Source organism: Elephas maximus, chromosome 4, assembly GCF_024166365.1.
Source record: "Elephas maximus indicus isolate mEleMax1 chromosome 4, mEleMax1 primary haplotype, whole genome shotgun sequence".
Lineage (NCBI taxonomy): Eukaryota > Metazoa > Chordata > Mammalia > Proboscidea > Elephantidae > Elephas > Elephas maximus.
In genome coordinates, this window is record NC_064822.1 from 166,762,380 (window position 1) to 166,780,917 (window position 18,538).

The 18,538-nt window shown below is 35.7% G+C and overlaps 1 protein-coding gene across 4 annotated transcripts in view; it reads left to right on the top strand.

Annotated features, from left to right (window-relative positions):
- The window catches only part of GAS2L3 (growth arrest specific 2 like 3), a 44,868-nt gene extending 30,038 nt beyond the window's left edge, over window positions 1–14,830 (top strand). For all 4 annotated transcript variants that reach the window (XM_049884144.1, XM_049884145.1, XM_049884146.1 and 1 more), the window contains 4 exons: window positions 5,593–5,656; window positions 6,310–6,448; window positions 11,611–11,718; window positions 13,475–14,830. In XM_049884144.1, the coding sequence (XP_049740101.1) occupies window positions 5,593–5,656; window positions 6,310–6,448; window positions 11,611–11,718; window positions 13,475–14,713 (1,550 nt within the window). In that variant the 3' untranslated portion in view covers window positions 14,714–14,830. The remainder of the gene's footprint in view (window positions 1–5,592; window positions 5,657–6,309; window positions 6,449–11,610; window positions 11,719–13,474) is intronic.
- Window positions 14,831–18,538: the final 3,708 nt, after the last annotated feature.

The following is an 18,538-nucleotide window of genomic DNA, read 5'->3' on the forward strand; positions in this document are numbered from 1 at the left end:
TTTCACATGGCTTTCACCATATCTGTGGTGAGAAACAGGTGAAATTTGTGTACTACAGATGAGTAAATAAGCACAAGTAAGACCATGCATACCTTGTTTGCTGGGTAATTTGTTCCTTATACATCTATCCAGTGGATTGCTATTCACCGACCCCCTCTAGTTTATACCGTGTTTCAGTCCAGGTATGCTGACCTTTATTGACATGGTAGTTGATTTAATATCACATACAGCTTCTAGAGATCAAAGGGAAGAGGAAATGCTTTGAATCTCTAGTTTCCAGTGTAGTGCTTTTGAAAGGATATAAGATTGTTGTGTATTTCTCATTCTCAGTAGAAGGCATCTTCTAACTGTCCCGAAGGGCAGTATAGGACCAAATAAAGCATTGTCAATGATAGGAATTAAACTGATGAGCTAATGTTTCACTCTCCAGAGTCTTGGAGATGAGCCTCTCAGTTTTTTATATTTTGCTAGGAACTCAAAGCAACTTCAAAATGTTTAGAAAAAAAGTTTAGTAAAAATTTCAGGATAAACGCTTTTATTAGTGTGGCTTTTAAACTCAAATATAGGCCTTTTTATTGTTTTGAAAGAGTACACTCTGCGCTTGGGGCATATCATAGATGCTGTTCGTAAATCAAACAGCAACTGCCATTTCCACTGGGGGAGTCAGTATATATGCAATTCGTCACATATACCATTATTAGGTTAGTGTCTGGAAGTTTGTAGTGTTTCTAACTTTAAAGACAGGAACAGAAAAGACAGACAACCCACAAATACTCTATCTGTGCATTTAGCGTGAGTTTTAATGATCAGTTTGTTTGTTTTCCTTAAGGAAATCCCTTTTTACTTGTACTTTAACTATTAGGCTTAGCATTTAAGATCCTTTTTTAATAGAGCTAGATAGACTTTATATAACATAAAGTTTACCATTCAGTGGCATTAGTATATTCACTGTGTTGTGCAATCATCACCACTGTCTAATTCCAGAACATTTCCATCATCCCAAAAGGAAAACCTGCAACTGTTAGCTATTAGTCCCAGTTACTCCCTCTCCCCCATACCTTGGAAACCACTTACCTACTCTCATTCTCCATGGATTTGCCTATTCTGGACCTTTCATGTAAATGGAATCATATAGTAACGTGGCCTTTTGTGCCTGACTTCATTCACTTAGCATAATACTTTTACACTCATCCATATTATAGTACGTATCACTGCTTCATTCCTCTTAATGGTTGAATATTATTCTATTGTGTAGATATACTACATTCGGTTTATCTATTCAGCTGATGGAAATTTGGGGTATTTCCAATTTTTGGCAATTATAAATAATGCTGCTATGAACATGCATGTACACATTTTTGAGTTAACCTATAATTTCCATTCTCTTGTATACATACCTAGCAGTAGTTCTATGTTTAGTTTTAAACATTAAGGAATTTTTAAGGAATCACCAAACTGTTTTCCACAGTGGCTTCATCACTTTACATTCCTGCCAGCAATGCATGATAGTTCATTTTCTCCACATCCTTGCCACTCAGGTTTTTGATGATAGCCATCCCATTAGGTATGAAGTGGCATCTTACAGTGGTTTGGGTTCGAATTTCCTAATGAATAATGATGTTGACCATTTTCTCATGTGATTATTGGATATTTGTATGTCTTCATTGGAGAAAAGTCTACTCAGTTCCTTTGTCCATTTTTTAATTGAATTATTTGTCTTTCTATTGTTGACTTTTAATAGTTCTTTATATAGTCTCAATACAAGGCCCTCACCAGATGCATGATTTGCAGATATTTTCTACCAGTCTGTTGATTGTCTTTTCACTTTCTTGATAGTGTCCTTTCATACACAAAAGTTAATTTTGATGAACCCAGTTTATCTATTTTTACCCTGATTGCTTAAGTGTTTGGTGTTATATGTAAAAAAGCCATTGCCTGACCCAAGGTCATGCAGATTTTCACCTGTTTTCTTTTAAGAGTTTTATAGTTCTAGCTCTTACATTTAGGCCTTTGATCCATTTTGAGTTTCTTATATATTTATATTTGTGTAAGGTCTTGTTAAGTTAATATTTGTTTAAGGTGTTGCTGTTAGGTGCTATCAAGTCAGTTCCAACTCACAGTGACCGTATGTACAATAGAACGAAATACCGCCTGGTTCTGAGCTATCCTCACAATCATTGTTATGCTTGAGCCCATTTTTGCAGCCACTGTGTCAATCCATCTCTTTGAGGGTCTTCCTCTTTTTCACTGACCCTCTGACAAGCTGGATGTCCTTCTCCAGGGACTGGTCCCTCCTGATAACATGTTCAGAGTATGTGAGACATAGTCTCCCCATCCTTCCTTATAAGGAGCATTCTGGCTATACTTCTTCCAAGACAGATTTGTTCGTTCTTTTGGCAGTCCATAGTATATTCAACATTCTTCGCCAGCACCATAATTCAAAGGTATCATTTCTTCTTCAGTCTTCCTTATTCATTATCCATCTTTCGCATGCATATGAGGCAATTGAAAATACCATGAATTGAGTCAGGCTCACCTTAGTCCTCAAAGTGACATCTTTGCTTTTTAACACTTAAAAGAGGCCTTTTGCAGTAGATTTGCCCAATGTGATACGTTGTTTGATTTCTTGGCTGCTGCTTCCATGGGTGTTGATTGTGGATCCAGGTAAAATGAAATCCTTGAAAACTTCAGTATTTTCTTCATTTATCATGATATTGCTTATTGGTCCAGTTGTGAGGATTTTTGTTTTCTTTATGTTGAGGTGTGACCCATACTGAAGGCTGTGGTCTTTGATCTTCGTCAGTAAGTGCTTCAAATCCTCTTACTTTCAGCAAACAAGGTTGTGTCATCTGCATAATGCAGGTTGTTAATGAATCTTCTTCCAATCCTGATGCCGTGTTCGTCATATAGTCCAGCTTCCTAAATTATTTGGTCAGCACACTAAGAAGCACGTTCCTCACATGTGTTATTTTTTGTTTCATAGTCCTGTCTAATCTTTGTCTGAAGATTGGGCTTCAGGACTGGTTTCAGTTCTGGGTTAACAGTGCATCTGGGGATCATAGTTTCTGGGGTTCCTGCAGTCTCTGTCAGACCATTAAGTCTGATCTTTTTACCTGAATTTGAGTTAGCATAGATCTTGAATTATTCTTTTTGGCAGTGAATGTGACACTATTCCTCTTCAATTTGCTATCCCCGGCAATGTTGACCATAAGGTTGTCCAATTCAGAATGGCCCGTACCAGTCCATTTCAGCTCTCTAATGCCTAGGATATCAATCTTTACATGTTCTATTTCATTTTGATGACTTCTAATTTTATTAGAGTCATGCTTTGTACGTTTCATGTTCCAGTTATTAGTGGATGTTATCAGCTGTTTCTTCTCATTTTGAGTCAAGCCACATCAGCAAATGAGTGTTCCGAAAGCTTTACTCCATCCACATCATTAAGGTTAACTACTTTGAGGAGGCAGTTCTCCCCCATTCATATTTTGAGTGCCATCCAACCTGAGGGGCTCATCTTCTGGCACTATATCAGAGAAAGTTCTGCTGCTATTCATAAGGTTTTCACTGCCCAATTTTATTAGAAGTAGATTGCCAGGTTCTTCTTTCTAGTCTGTCTTATTCTGGAAACTCTGCTGAAACTTGTCCACCATGAGTGACCCTGTTGGTATTTGAAATACTGGTTGCATAGGTTTCACTGTCACAGCAGTACACAAGCCACCACAGTAAGACAAACTGACAGATGAGTGGTGGATGGTGTAAGGTCCAAACCTGTTGCCGTCAAGTTGATTCCGACTCATAGTGATCCTACAGGACAGAGTAGAACTGCCCCATAGAATTTCCAAGGAGCGCCTGGTGGATTCAAACTGCTGACCTTTTGGTTAGCAGCTGTAGCTCTTAACTGCTATGCCACCAGGGTTTCCAAATTCCTTTTGCCTGTGAATACCTAGTTGTCCCTGCATCGTTTTTTGAAAATACTGTTCTTTTCTCACTGAATTGACCTGGCATCCTTGTCAAAACTCATTTTACCATGGATTTATTTCTGGACCCCAATTTTACCTCATTGGTCTATATGGCTATCCTTAGGTCAGTGACACACTTTCCTGATTACTATAAATTTATGGTTAAGTTTTAAAACTGAAAGTTTGAATCCTCCAACTTTGTTTTTTTTGGTTATTTTGTTCTTTGTCCCTTGCATTTCCATTTAGGATCAGCTTTTCCATTTCCCGGGGGGGGAAAAAAAGGCTGTTGGAATTTGATAGAGACTACATTGAATTTGTAGATCAATTTGGGAAGTATTGCCATCTTAACAACACTAAGTCTTTCAGTCTGTGAACACAAGATGTCTTTCCATTTATTTATATTTCTTTAATTTCTTTCAACAGTGCTTTGTAGTTTTCAGTGTACAAGTATTACATTTCTCTGGTTACACTTATTACAAAGTATTGTATTCCTATTGAAGCTCTTGTAAATGGAACTGTTTTCTTAGTTTCATTTTCAGATTGTTTATTGCCAGTGTATAGAAATTGATCTTGTATCCAACAACTTTGCTGGATTTGTCTATCAGCTCTAATAGTTTTTTTGTAGGTTCTTTAGGGTTTTCTGTACATTGGAACATGTCATCCATGAACAGAGATAGTTTTCCTCCCTCTCCAATCTAGATGCCTTTTATTTATTTTTCTTGCCTAATTACCTTGGCTAGAATATCCAGTATAATATTGAATAAGAGTGATAAGTGTGGGCATCCTTGCCTTGTTCCTGATCTTGGGAGGAAAGCTTTTAGTCTTTCACCATTGTGTATGATGCTTTCTGTGGGTTTTTTACAGATGCCCTTTATCAGACTGAGAACATTCTCTTCTATTCCTAGTTTGTTGAGTGCTTTTATCATGAAAGGGTGTTAGATTTTGCTAAATGCTGTTTCTGCATCAATTGAGATAATTATGTGGGTTTTTATTCTTTTATAAATGTGGTATATTACATTGATTTATATGTATTGGACCAACCTTGCATTCCTGGGATAAATCCTCCTAGGTCATGGCATATAATCCTTTTTATATGCTCTTGGATTCATTTCGGTATTTTGCTGATGATTTTTTAATCTATATTCAGAAGGGATATTTTTCTGAATATTCTGTAGTTTCCTTTTTTCATGTCTTAGTCTGGCTTTGGTATAAGGGTAACATGGATGTCAGAAAATCAGTTAGGAAGTGCTTTTTCCTTTTCTATTTTTGAAAGCGTTTGAGAAGGCTATCACTACATAGTCGTATGTTAAAAATAGTTTAGAACAAAATTGAGGTGATATTATCTCTACTAACAGTTTCTCTTATTGAGAGATCTGAAGTATATAGTTTTTTAGAATTAAAATGCTACACTAATGAGGGCCCGTGGCAAGTTTTCATTCTCTTCTTGTTAGCCTGGTTTTTTAAAATATTTATGAAAGATAACAATATAGAGAGAAAATTAAAGTGCCTTTTCTAAGCCTTCTCTATACATTAAAACTGCTATCTTTATTGTCTTCTCCTTTACTCTCTTCTGTGTCAGAATTTTTTTTTTTAATTATTTTTGCTTTTTAAAATATGTGGTCTTATTTTTCAGTTTTGCACAAAGATCCAAGGCAGGTGTATCTTTGTCTTCTTGAAATTGGTCGAATTGTGTCAAGGTATGTGTCCCACAATATTTCAGAATTTCAATATTATAAACATTTTCTAAACTACTTTAATTGAGACCAGTATCTTCTATAAAGAAAAGAAAGTCTTGAAGTAAAATAACCCAATTTCCTATTTTTTTCTTTGATAACTTTGTTTTCCTGAGCTGTGCCATGTGTCGACATCTGCTTTCTCATATAAAAAAAAAAAATTTTTTTTCTTTATTAATAATAAATTATAAAAGTGATTACTTAAATTTCTTAGATTAAGACTAGGGTAAAAACATGTAGTCTAATATCAGTTCAGGTAAGGAAATGGCAAGTCCTGGGTACACAAAAAGGATCTGATAATAAGGCTAAGGCTTGGTGTCCTCCATGGCTCTCCTAGCCTTGTCTTTATTCACAAGCTGGTTATAACAGTGCCTCTCAGGATATCAGGTTGAATATTGGTTGGAAGCATCCAGTAGTCAGATATATGCTATGATGTGAAGATTGTAATCCAGATTTTAGCAATTAAAAAGCATTTCCAGACATCCCAGTGAGACATTTGCTAGAAGAAAATCATACAGACTTTGCTTTAAAAATAAAATGTAATCTGTCAAGATATACAGGGAAGTGCTTGGGCCAAAATTTGATTGAATGATCAGATCTCCTGGTTGCTTTTTCAGATATGGAATTGAGCCACCAGTATTAGTAAAACTTGAGAAAGAAATTGAGCTAGAAGAGACCTTGCTTAATACTTCTGGGCCTGAAGAGTCCATCAGCATTCCAAAATCATGCTGCCAGCATGAAGAGCTACATGAAGCTGTAAGTAATTGCCACACTTTCTTTTGACTATGATGTCTCATGTTTTTTATCTGCTTTTAGTTTGCTACAGGTGATGTTATGTTTAAAAGAAAGTGTTGCTTATTCAAAATACACACCAACCTTTACTTCCCAGTGAGTTCATCATACTATATGTTAAAGTTGATTTCTTGTTGTTTGTGTAATGGAGAATGGCTTTGTAGCTGGGTGTGGAACAAATAGGCTGGAAGCAGATCCTGAAGAGTACCATAGGCCATGAGGATTCATTGTTTCTTTTTTTAACTTGGCAGTGTTATAAGCTGATTTACATAGTATAAGGATTGTTCTCATGGTCAAGTAGAGGTTAAACTGGTTTATTCTAATAATCTGGGCATAAGATGATGAGAACCTGAACTAGAGCAGCAGTAGTGGGGATGGAGAGAAAGGAACAAATATAAGACATATTTAGGAGGTAAAATTGGAAGGAATTAGTGACTGATTGAGAGTGAGGGAGGGAGAAAATCTGGAGTGATTTCCAAGGCTTCTAAGTAGATGGTACACTGATATTCGGAGACTACAGAAGAGGAAAAGTTGTGAGGGCAAATTTTGTTTTGAACATTTCCCCTAAAGAATGTATATAAACTTGTTAGATGATAGTTACAACTGGAAAGTCTTCTTAACTTTACCTGTTCATCATTGTGTAGAAGGTAATAGAATTGCAGTTGCTTAGGCTGTGTGTCTTCTGCATTGACCACCATATAGTAAATGATGGAGGTGAGCTGAATATTGGACACTTTCTATTTAGATTAAAAAAAAAAAAAATTTTTTTTTTTTTTTTGGTTGCTTATAATAATTCATGGTCTTTTTTGGATTGTAGTTTTTTATGAAAGTGCTTAAAAACCAAGAACTAGACCCATTGTCCTTGAGTTGATTCCAACTCATAGTGACCCTATAGGACAGAGTAGAACTGCTGCGTAGCATTTCCAGGGAGTGCCTGGTGGATTTGAACTGCCAACCTTTTGTTTAGCAGCCAGACTTTTAACTACTATGCCACAAGGGTTTCCATGAAAGTACTTAGAATACAGAATTATTTAAAAAATAATAAGAAATATGAAAAAATAATTCCTTAGTAATAAATATTTAGGAAGTGTTGTTTTACTCGTTTTATTTAATGTAGTAAACCAACCACCAATTGCTGTTGAGTTGGCTGTCACTCATGGTGACCTCAAGGTATGTCAGACTAGAACTGTGCTCCTAGGGGTTTCAATGCCACATTTTTTGGATGCCTATAGTAAAACAAGACAGGTTAAGAAAATGTCAACCTGAACAATTCTTAACAGGCCAAAAAGTATGTTACTGATATATAGGATGATGTGAATATGAATATATGAAGCAGTGATAATGTAGAAGGTAAAAAATGAAATTTATTTTAAATCTCATATAACCTAAAAGAAAGATATTGGGGAAAATATTTGTATTAAATAGGAAATAAAATTTGTTTATTTCATTATTATATAAAGATACCAATTTGATAAGAAAAACATTTTCTGTAGAAAAATGAGCAAAGACTATTGCTTACGCAAGAAGAAAATACGTATTAAAACTTGCTGATGATCCAGGAAATCAGATTAAAGCAGCCATGAAATACCATTTGTCCCAGTAGCAAAATTTAAAAAAATTATGAATTCTGGTGCTGGTAAATTCTTTATTTAGGGATCGTTATTGGCAATGGAAAATGACATAAACCTTTGGAAAACAAATGAAATGAACAAATAGGTATCAAGAGCCACAAAAGTGTTCCTTTTTCATTTTTACTGTAATTCAAAAAGGAAAAAAAATAGCATGAATGTATTTATTGCACTATTTATAATGGTGAAAAATTGGAAGCACTGTAAGTACCTCAAATAGACCAATGGCTAGATAAATTAGGATTCATTATTTTATTAATTTTATTTTTTGACTTCATCAAAGAGAAGTTTATTTCCTCACAGTAAAGTAGGATAAAGTCCCAAATTCGGGGCATCAGCTCCAGGGGAAGGCTTTCTCCCTCTGTCAGCTCTGGAGGAAGGTCCTTGTACTGAGTCTTCCCATGGTCGAGGAGCTTCTCAGATGCTGGGACCCTGAGCCCAAAGGATGCTGTCTGCTCCCGGTGCTGCATTCTTGGTGGGGATGAGGTCCCCAACTCTCTGCTTGCTTCCGTTTCCTTTTACCTCTTGAGAGATAAAAGGTGGTGTAGGCCACAACCCAGGGAAACTCCATTTACATTTGGATCAGGGAGGTGACCTGAGTAAGGGTGGTGTTACTGTTGCAGGGCAAGACTTCCCAGCTTAGACCAAGTCCTATTTAGGTTCTTGCCTTCTACTGACCAAGAAGGACCAAGAGAGGCTCAGAGGTTCTGTTATCAATTGCCAGTCTGACACAAAGGGTCCTTGTCTTTTCCCAAGTAAGAGTAGACGCAAAAGACAAACTTTATCTTTAGCAAGCTTTATTTTGCTTGAGTCAAGCAAAAGGTGTCAGCGGGGATCTAAGCCTCTCCAAAAGACTGACTGGAAAAGGGAAGCAAGGCTAGGGCTTATATGGGTTCAGTGGAGAGAACAGAGTAATGAATATTTACTGGGCTTCTTTCAAGGACCGGGTACTTCTCAGAATGGCAGTGCATATTAATTAGGTTGCACATGCATCTGGAAGGATTCGTTATTTTAACAGTAATCATTTCATGTGACCATTATGAAGACTGTAGCAACAACAAAATGTCTATTTTGTGAAAAATATGTATATTCAGACAAACTGTGGAAACAAGGAGAATGAAGATAATTGATAGTTGGGTAGTACCTTTGTAGATGATTCTAATTTAACTATTCTCTTTATTGTTATAATGTTAATTATGCAGAAAATAAAACCAGAAGGTAACATTTCTTATCCACAGCTCTTACTTGTTTCAGGCTCACCTCCTTGTTTAGACTGTGGGGTAGTGTTGCTTTGTACTGTTGAATATAAGTGATGTTCAGGCATTTTATTTTAAACAAGAAAAATTAGTGACTTTCATGTTTGCATTCTTGTTATGAAAACTAAAAAAGAACACATTTCTCTAAGTGTATATGTGTTATAGGAATGCATTTAATGCCCACCTATAGATACGTGATGTACAGAGATCATGAAGTCATGTTTAAAATAAGGAACCAAAACCTGTTGCTACTGAGTTGATTTTCAACTCATAGCGACCCTGTAGGACAGAGTAGAACTGCCCCATAGGGTTTCCGAGGCTGTAAATCTTTACGGAAGCAGATTGCCACATCTTCCTCCTACGGAGCAGCTGATGGGTTCGAACTGCCAACCTTTCAGTTACCAGCCGAATGCTTCACCACTAAGCCACTAGGGCTTCTTAAAATAAGGGACAGTTATTATTTAAGTCATTGTTTAGGGTCCTGTTAAGAAATACACAACCGCAGCTCTGGTACTTATGAAACTTTTACTGACTGAAAGCAGTGACTGAATTAAAGGGAGGTTGCCTCCTTTCAAATTACTTTGGTTAGCTAATAATGTATAAATACGGATTGACACAGTGGCTGCAACTGTGGGCTCAAACAGCAGTGATTGTGAGGATGGCCCGAGACGAGGCAGTGGATAGTTCTTGTGTATAGCGTCACAGTGAGTCAGAACCAACTCAACCACACCTAACAACAACAACAATTATAAACTCCTTACCCAAGTTCAGGTTGTCTTTAGCCATTTTATGTGTGTGGTGTATGTTTGTGTATGTGTGTACACATACCAGCTGTGAACAAAACTTGATTGAATGACTTATGAAAATCAGTTGTTTGTTTATAAGCACATAATTTTTTTTAAATGGATGATGTAGGGATATAAATTATGGACCCTTGTGTTTACCATGGTAAATCCAAGTGTCCATTCATTTTGAGTAGATAATTAAAATAATCATGTAAATATCTATTAGTGCTCAGCTGAATTGGGAATATCTGAAGAGACTTTCTTTAGCATAATGCCTAAGTTTAATTGAATCTGTTTGTTTAGTATACAAAAAAATAGTCATGACCTTGCTTTTTCAAGAATGTAGTTTTGGGAAAAATCAAATATTTTCTATAATGACTAATATCTGACTTTTCTCAAGATATTTTAACAAATATCTTTAATAATCAATTTAATTCAATTTCCATGTTTTAAATATAGAATTCTTGAATTTTTTTTTACATTTACTGCAGTTTCTACCATATTTTACATTTACTGCAATTAGAAATTCTATGAGCTCCTTGAAGTATAGAAGTAAGACACCCCCACCCCCCAACTCTTAAGCAGCTATTGAATCAGAGTGAGCACTTTTTAAAAAATGTTTCTTGGACTGAATTTTTAAAAAATTTTACCCAGTCCTGGATGAATAGATGTAAATATGTCTGTATCTATTAACAATAGCTTTGGAACAAATCTAAATTTTCCTGCACAATATAAGTTTAAACCCATTGCTATCAAGTTGATTCTGACTCATAACGACCCTGCAGGGTAGAGTAGAACTGTCCCATAGGGCTTCCAAGGCTGTAACCTTTACGGAGGCAGACTTCCACATCTTTCTTCCGAAGAGCACCTAGTGGGTTCTAACCACAGACCTTTTGGTTACCAGCCCAGTGCATAACCACTGAGCCACCAGGTCTCCTTAATATAAGTTTAGCATGTTGTTGAGGGACAAGTGAGAATACCCACTTAACCTGTATGTAACTGGCCTGTCCCTAATTTGACACAGATATATTAATTTAGGGCATAGAACAATTCAAGTTTAATAGTGACCTTACACATTTTCTAAAACTCCATAAATGTGTTTCACATGGACTTCATTGTCTTATGTCTTAAACTTTTTCAAGCTTTTTCTGGCACTAAGAGCCAGATTGCACTTGGACAGAGAGAGAGGCTTGGACTTCCGTGACTGCTGGCTTTTATGTTAGACTGGCTAACATCTAGTGTCAATATTTGTCAACAAGTAAAGGGGAAGAGATATTAAATAGTTGAACTGTCTTTAATTTTTATCTCTGAGTTTTATTTTCCAAGCTATCAAATACACCTTGCATTTTACCTTTAAACAAGGCACTTTTTATAACCAGCATTAAATGAGTTGGAATCGACTTAATGGAAACTAACAACAACAACAAATTTTGTTATTTATTTATTTTCAATCTCAGGTTAAACATATTGCTGAAGATCCTCCTTGTAGCTGTTCTCATCGGTTTTCCATTGAGTACTTATCTGAAGGACGGTACCGACTAGGGGATAAAATACTCTTTATCAGAGTAAGTCCACCATTTATGTCCTATTTTAAGCACAATTATTGTTTTGAAATTGGATTTATTGCTTTACCAACCTCCTTTTGCCTCCCTTTTACCTTTTTAAAAATTGCAGTAGAGGGTGCTATTAAGGGAAGAATTTTACTGTACAGGGGAAATATGGAATACTTGCTTTCCTGAGTATATAATGAGTTTAGATAAAAGCTTCTAACATAACAAATAACTAACTTTAGGATAATTAGGAGTATTTGGACATTGAATATAATTGGGGGAGAATCTTTGTATTCCTCAGGTAACTTACTCAATTTTTCAAATTTTCTGTGAAGGAATAATTTTCCATTGTAAAACGAAGGAAAGAAAAAAAAACAACAAAGTAATACATCTAATAAGATTAAATATTAGTAGTACCAAAAAGAAATGGAAACATTGTCCTTTGTAATATATACACTGGGCCTGAAGTGTAAAGCTTTTCTCATTGACTTAACGTCAGTATGTATGCCAGGGTGCTGATATACATGTCCGTTTCCTTCTGTTGTCGCATCTGCAGATGACTCATTGCCCCCTTTGCTGATGAGGAGATTCGAGCTTCATCTGTTCAGCATTTTGTCCTCTCCTGATATGAGAGCTCTTTTATTTCTAATTTATGAACATAATATAAAAGTCTTTTAAAATATAATTTTACTGTCCACATTTCCTGTCTTATCGTTACCCCCAACTCCCACCCAGCCCAAACAGAAACATAGCTACATGCACTTCCTATCTTTTATATCACTTTCCTTTTTTTAAGGCAATGTGTTGTAGTGATAATGGACAGAACAGGGATCTTGGAGTTAAAACTTGCTGGACAATCTCACACAATTGTGCAGGTTTGCCTGCTGAGTGGGGCCACATCAGCAGAGCCAGAATATATCTTTTCCCACATAACTACCATCTGGGTTCAGAGCAGCCCAGTGTGCTGGAGCCCAGGCCAAGCTGTGTGCCTTGGAACAAATCCCTTAATTTCTCAGAGCTATAATTTCCTCAGCTGCAAAGTAGAACTAGTAATAAATTATATCAAAGTTTTCTAAAGACCAATAGTTTAGTTTAACTACCTGGTAAAGAATGTCTGCCTTGAGCAAAACTGACAACAGCAACTCAAATGATTATATAGGAAATCTTAGGGGCAGTGAGTTTATGTTAATGGGGAAGGAACATTTTGGAAAAGGAAGGCGAGAATGGTTGAACAACTAGAAAAATGTAATTAATGTCACTGAGTTGTCCATGTAGAAATTATTGAATTGGTTTATGTTCTGTTGTCTATATTCTCAACAATAAAAATAAAATAAATTTTTAAAAATTGATATAATGCATATGAAAGTAATTTATTAAATTGCAAAGTATAGGCTTTAGTTGTTAACTTTCTTCCATAATTACTTTTTTCTTTACTATGAGGCATTTTCCTCCTCTCCTCTTTCTCTCCTTTCCCTTTCCTGTCTTTCTCCTTCTTTCAATATTCAATTCTTTGTTGAACAACATTGTCCTTGTGGTAGGTTAATAAAACTTGAAGTTTTAGAATGCAAGGTATACGGAAATATCTTCCCTACAAATTGGAGGACTCTGTATTGTTAATTTCATAATTCAATTTGAGTTATATTTATTAAATTAATAATACAAGAAGGAGACTGTCAATTTGTAGTGAAGCTGTTGGCAAATACTCTGAAATGTATAGATTGTAAACATCACAACTTTACAGCTTCATTTTTTACTTTCTTTTTGGGGGCAGATGCTTCACGGAAAGCATGTCATGGTCCGTGTTGGTGGAGGCTGGGATACTCTTCAAGGATTTTTGCTTAAATATGACCCCTGCCGAATATTGCAGTTTGCTACACTAGAACAAAAGATTCTAGCATTTCAAAAAGGAGTTTCTAATGAAAGTATACCTGATTCACCCGCCAGAACACCTCAGCCTCCTGAAATGAATCCTTTGTCAGCAGTTAGCATGTTTCAGAAACAAAATTCAAAACCTGGCACACCAGTTGGCGTTCCAAGGAGCAAGGAGAAGCAGGTACATCCACCAGGTGTGTTGCCGCCGGCAGCATCTTCAAGGAAAGGAGGGCAACCAGGTTCTGTATCAGTCCGTCCTAAATTGCAGAATTCTCCAGCAGCATCTTCTCATCTCAAATCTTCAAAAGGCATAACAAAGAAACCACAAACCCCTTCAAACAATGTGTCATCTAGGAAATGCATCTCATCACCCAGTATTCCTAAAGCTAGACTTATTCCAGCCCAAAAGTCAAGAGAAGTGCCTGATTCTACACTTTTGCCAAATAAGTGTTCTGGAAAAACTGAACCACAGCGTTTGAAGCCCAATCATATTTCTTCCAGTGATAATGCAGTATCTCACCCTGCAGCACATTTAAACCCATCATCAAAGTGTCCAAAGCTACCCAAAGCAAATATACACGTAAGGCCTAAACCTTCTCCTTCTTTCCAGGCCCCTGCAAAAATGACAAAATCCAGTTCCAAAAGCGCAGCCGCCAGGTCTCAACCACCTGATGGGGCCCCACAAACAGGGGCAAACCCTGCGCAGAAACTGAAATCAGCCTTGAATTTAAATCAACCTGATTGTGAGTCCTCAATTTCTCCTGCAGAAGCTTCACAGGAACCAAAAGATAAGAAATTGGTTTCAGTTGCCAAAAAGCAGCCTCAGAATAAAATTACACACCAGCAAGCAGGGCCCAGCTCCTTAAGGTCCCCTGGTCGTACCCCATTGGCCATTGTGAGTCTTCCTCAGTCTTCTGCCAAAACACAAACTGTAACAAAGTCAGCACAGACGGCCACTAAGGGCCAGTGTTCAGCTAAATTAGGGCCTCCAAAAAGTGGCAAAACCCCAACTTCAACCAGGAAACCCGCCTCATCTGGCAAGGAAGCAGTTAGTGGAGATAAAAAACCTACCGCAAAGAAAAAGGAAGATGATGACCATTATTTTGTTATGACTGGAAGTAAGAAGCCTAGAAAATAAATCTGTATGTCATTTTAAGGAAACAGGAAAGGAAGGGGAGTGTGTTACCTTCACATCTGAAAATTTTCTACCGTTGGTTTTTGTCCAAATAGATGCGAATATTGAGTCAACAAGATGGGGGGTAGAGTTGGGGACAGGGCTCAGGGTTGGGGAATGGGGTGAGGAGAGGGCATCTCAGAATTCACATATCTGAATTCACCAGAAGGTTCTCTCTTCAGGCAAACAATTATAAAATCACCACAAGGTTCATATTAATAATAGACTTTTGTATGGTTTTCAATCCAAAGCATTGTTGTTAATGTCTCCATTGAGGAAAATGTAAAAGTCAAGCAACACTACTAGAATTATATTTGCTGTATTTATGAATATGTATTAAATATATGGGGCTTCTATGCCGGCTAATAGCAACAGTGGTGCTCTTAACATTAGTCATTGCATTTTAGCAAAAAAGCAACGGTTTGGCACTTACCTTCCAAAAGGCGCCTAATTTCCTGCTCAGGATTGTCTGATCAAACGATCCTAAGTACCAGTGGCTGCTGCTGACAGCTTGACGCACTACTCTGGGTTAGGTGGAATTCATATTACTGAAAATTTTTGTAAGCTTTCCGAATCAGAAGGCACTGGTTTTTCAGCTAGCATATATTAACACTGTAATATTATGTTACTTGTATTTCCAGTAAAGAAAAAAACAAGTTAATTTATTGAAACATAAACTGAAATTTGCTAAGGAAAAAAGCCAGATTTTTCATACATTACCTATAAAAATGTACAGACATTTTCTGTTGAGATGGATATTGTGCAATGTGTAAGGGGAAACTGATTTAGTAGCTTTTAACATATTAGAAATATTTTTTAATAATGCAATTTCATTTGAGTACAGATGAGTTTTTACATTAAAATAATGTGCTTTAACATCAAAATTATGTTTAACAATTTTAAAATTAAGGTTATATATACAAGGATCTTAGAGTGATGTTATGTAAAATTTCTCTTACGTGTTATTTTTCAATAGCACAGCGATAACAGTCTTAATTAGAATCTTCCAATTATGTTCATTTCCTTTAATAAAGTCATGTTGCCTTCAGTTTTCCAGTGTCAAGTACGTGTGCAGCGTTTTCTGTTCTGTAGGCAGATTCTCTTAAGAGACATACCCAGATCATGTAAGGACTGCATAAACTCCATCAATCTAAAAATGATATTTGTAAATAATTTGCTTTTTAACGGATTGTTACTGTTTAACATTTATTAATGTACTTTGAGAAGTTTTAAGGGAGTTTTTAATAACTTTACAGTATTATTGTTATCACAATTTTGAGGTTCTTGTTTCCCTGTCTGCTTTAAACTGAAATGCATGTTTTCTGAAGAAAAAAAATAATAGCTTACACAAATGTATAATCATAGATTAAGCATCTTAAGCTGACTAGTAATGTTCGGTAGCTTATGAAGCAAGAAAGCTTTGTCTAAAAATAAGTGCGGAACACAACTAAAATCAAAAGTATGTGCAGGCTACTCTTTGGAATAATTCTTCTCTTTTAAAAGAAATAGTCACTAAATGTTTGGTTTAGCTCTACAGATCTGGATATTGAGAGAGATAATATTTACATCTTTGGAAAGTGAGGCCAGTTTAAGAGATGCTAGAAATTTTATTTGTGATCAGACAGGAACAATTTTACCTTCAAGCATTTTATTTTCTTGTAAAACCAAGTAATACTTCTATATCAGTAACTTCTAGAACTTAAAAAAAAGTAAGTGGTATTACAGCCAACTTATCAACACAATTCGATTTTACTATATGTAAACAATACCTTTTGTTTTGAGAATTTGGGGGAATAAAAATATCTCATAGGCTTCTGGCACAAAGTCCAAAATTAACCAAAGAATTGTTTTTGATAAGGTGGAAGTCAATTTATAAATAGATCTATTTTTCCACAACGGTGAATTGCTCCAACTATATTCGTATGGAATGTTTTTATTTATGTATAACTTAGCCTTTCATAATTAAATGCTACAGCTGCTATCCAAAGGGTCAGCAGTTTGAATCCACCAGACGCTCCTTGGAAACTCTATGGGGCAGTTCTACCCTGTCCTATAGGGTCGCTATGAGTCAGAATCGACTCGACGGCTTTGGGTTTTTTTTTTTTTTTTTTTCATAATAAAGGTTTTGTTTGTATAAGCAATGCCAAAAGACAATTACCTTAAAAATATTTTAAATGCTCTTAAATAGCAGGTATTTCTAGTCATTTTTACAATTTTTAAAACAGCTTTTATATTACTGAAGTTGGAAGGAAGTTTTCATTCCTTCATAGTATAAGACTTTAGTTTTTAATATTTGATAAAATGACTATTTTAATTACTGAAGTACCTGGTAGAAAAAAATAACTGGTTTCAAAAAAGAGTAAAATAAATTTTTAGTTTTATTTGTTGTAATACTTATATGACTAATATGTCAAATTAATCTTCAGAGGAAAATGAAATGCTGATTATTTTTACATTGAGCTGAGAGTAAGCATTTAAAAGGCTTATATATTCAAAGTACCTTGGTAAATTAGATGACCTCTAATTTTATTCTCTACACTGAGTTTACAATTTTGAATTTTTTGGGGGGGAAAAAAATTATTCTTTCTGCAGTCTGTCTCCATGTGATTTAGAATCTGTGAATTCTGTAAAAGGCTTGAATAACATGTTGTGATAGGTTCTTACATCTAGGTTCACATAGTGACTCCACTTGAACCCACATTTATGTATGTTCTTCTCTTGTGCCAGCAGTATTTGTATCAGATTTTAACTTACATTTTCTCGAGGATTAAAATTTAAACGTGTGTAAGGTTCTCAATTTGCTTTTTTGTGTATTCTGAATATATTTGGATCACTTGGTTCGTGTGCAAAATCATCCCCTTGCACATTTGAAACATTCATAATTTGAGGATAGTTTTAATTCAGTTGCTATTAATTAAAGCGCCCTGTTTATACTTATGGGACTTACTTCACAGCTCCCAGGAGATTATAGGGCCTTGCCATTAATAAACAGTATTTGTCTCCCCGGTGCTTACCGTCCCCCAGTAAGTATAGCTAATACATAATAATCTCTGAGATAATAGTAGTAGTTCATTGGCTATTGAAGTAGACTAGATCACATAAGCATTGTGTTCACAGAAGGCTACTGATAGTAAGCATCACCAATTCTTATAATCCTGTTTAATTTCACGCTTTGATACAGACAGAATCATCTTTAAATACCATCTTTTTCCTAAATTAATGACTAGAGCAATTATGGAAAGCATTTAATACCATATGTATTTCCTGTGATCTTTTTCCAAAAAGTAACAGAAAAATACCACTTAGATAAAATTCTTATTGTATTTTGTTAACCATTTGTGAATGTCATTTTTAAACTTAAATTTACTTTTTGAAATTTTGAGGAAACTGTTAAAATAATTACCGGTAAATCAGAAAACTACAGATACCAATTTTGTTAAATTTAAGCTGTTTTCCTATAAATACACTATACTTGCAGAAAAACAAACAAAACTTGAGGGAATAATAATCATGCACATAATTAGCTTTAATGGTGTTTATAATAAAAAAAAAATCATACTTTTAATGATAGCATAGCCATAAAATAGAATACCGTTTTGTTGTTCTTGTTAGGTGCTATCCAGTCAGTTCAAACTCATAGCAACCCTGTGCACAACAGAAAGAAACACTGGCTGGTCCTGTGCATCCTCACGGTCATTGCTATGATTGAGCCCATTGTTGCAGCTACTGTGTCAGTCCATCTTGTCGAGGGTCTTCCTCTTTTTCACTGACCCTCTACTGTCCCAAGCA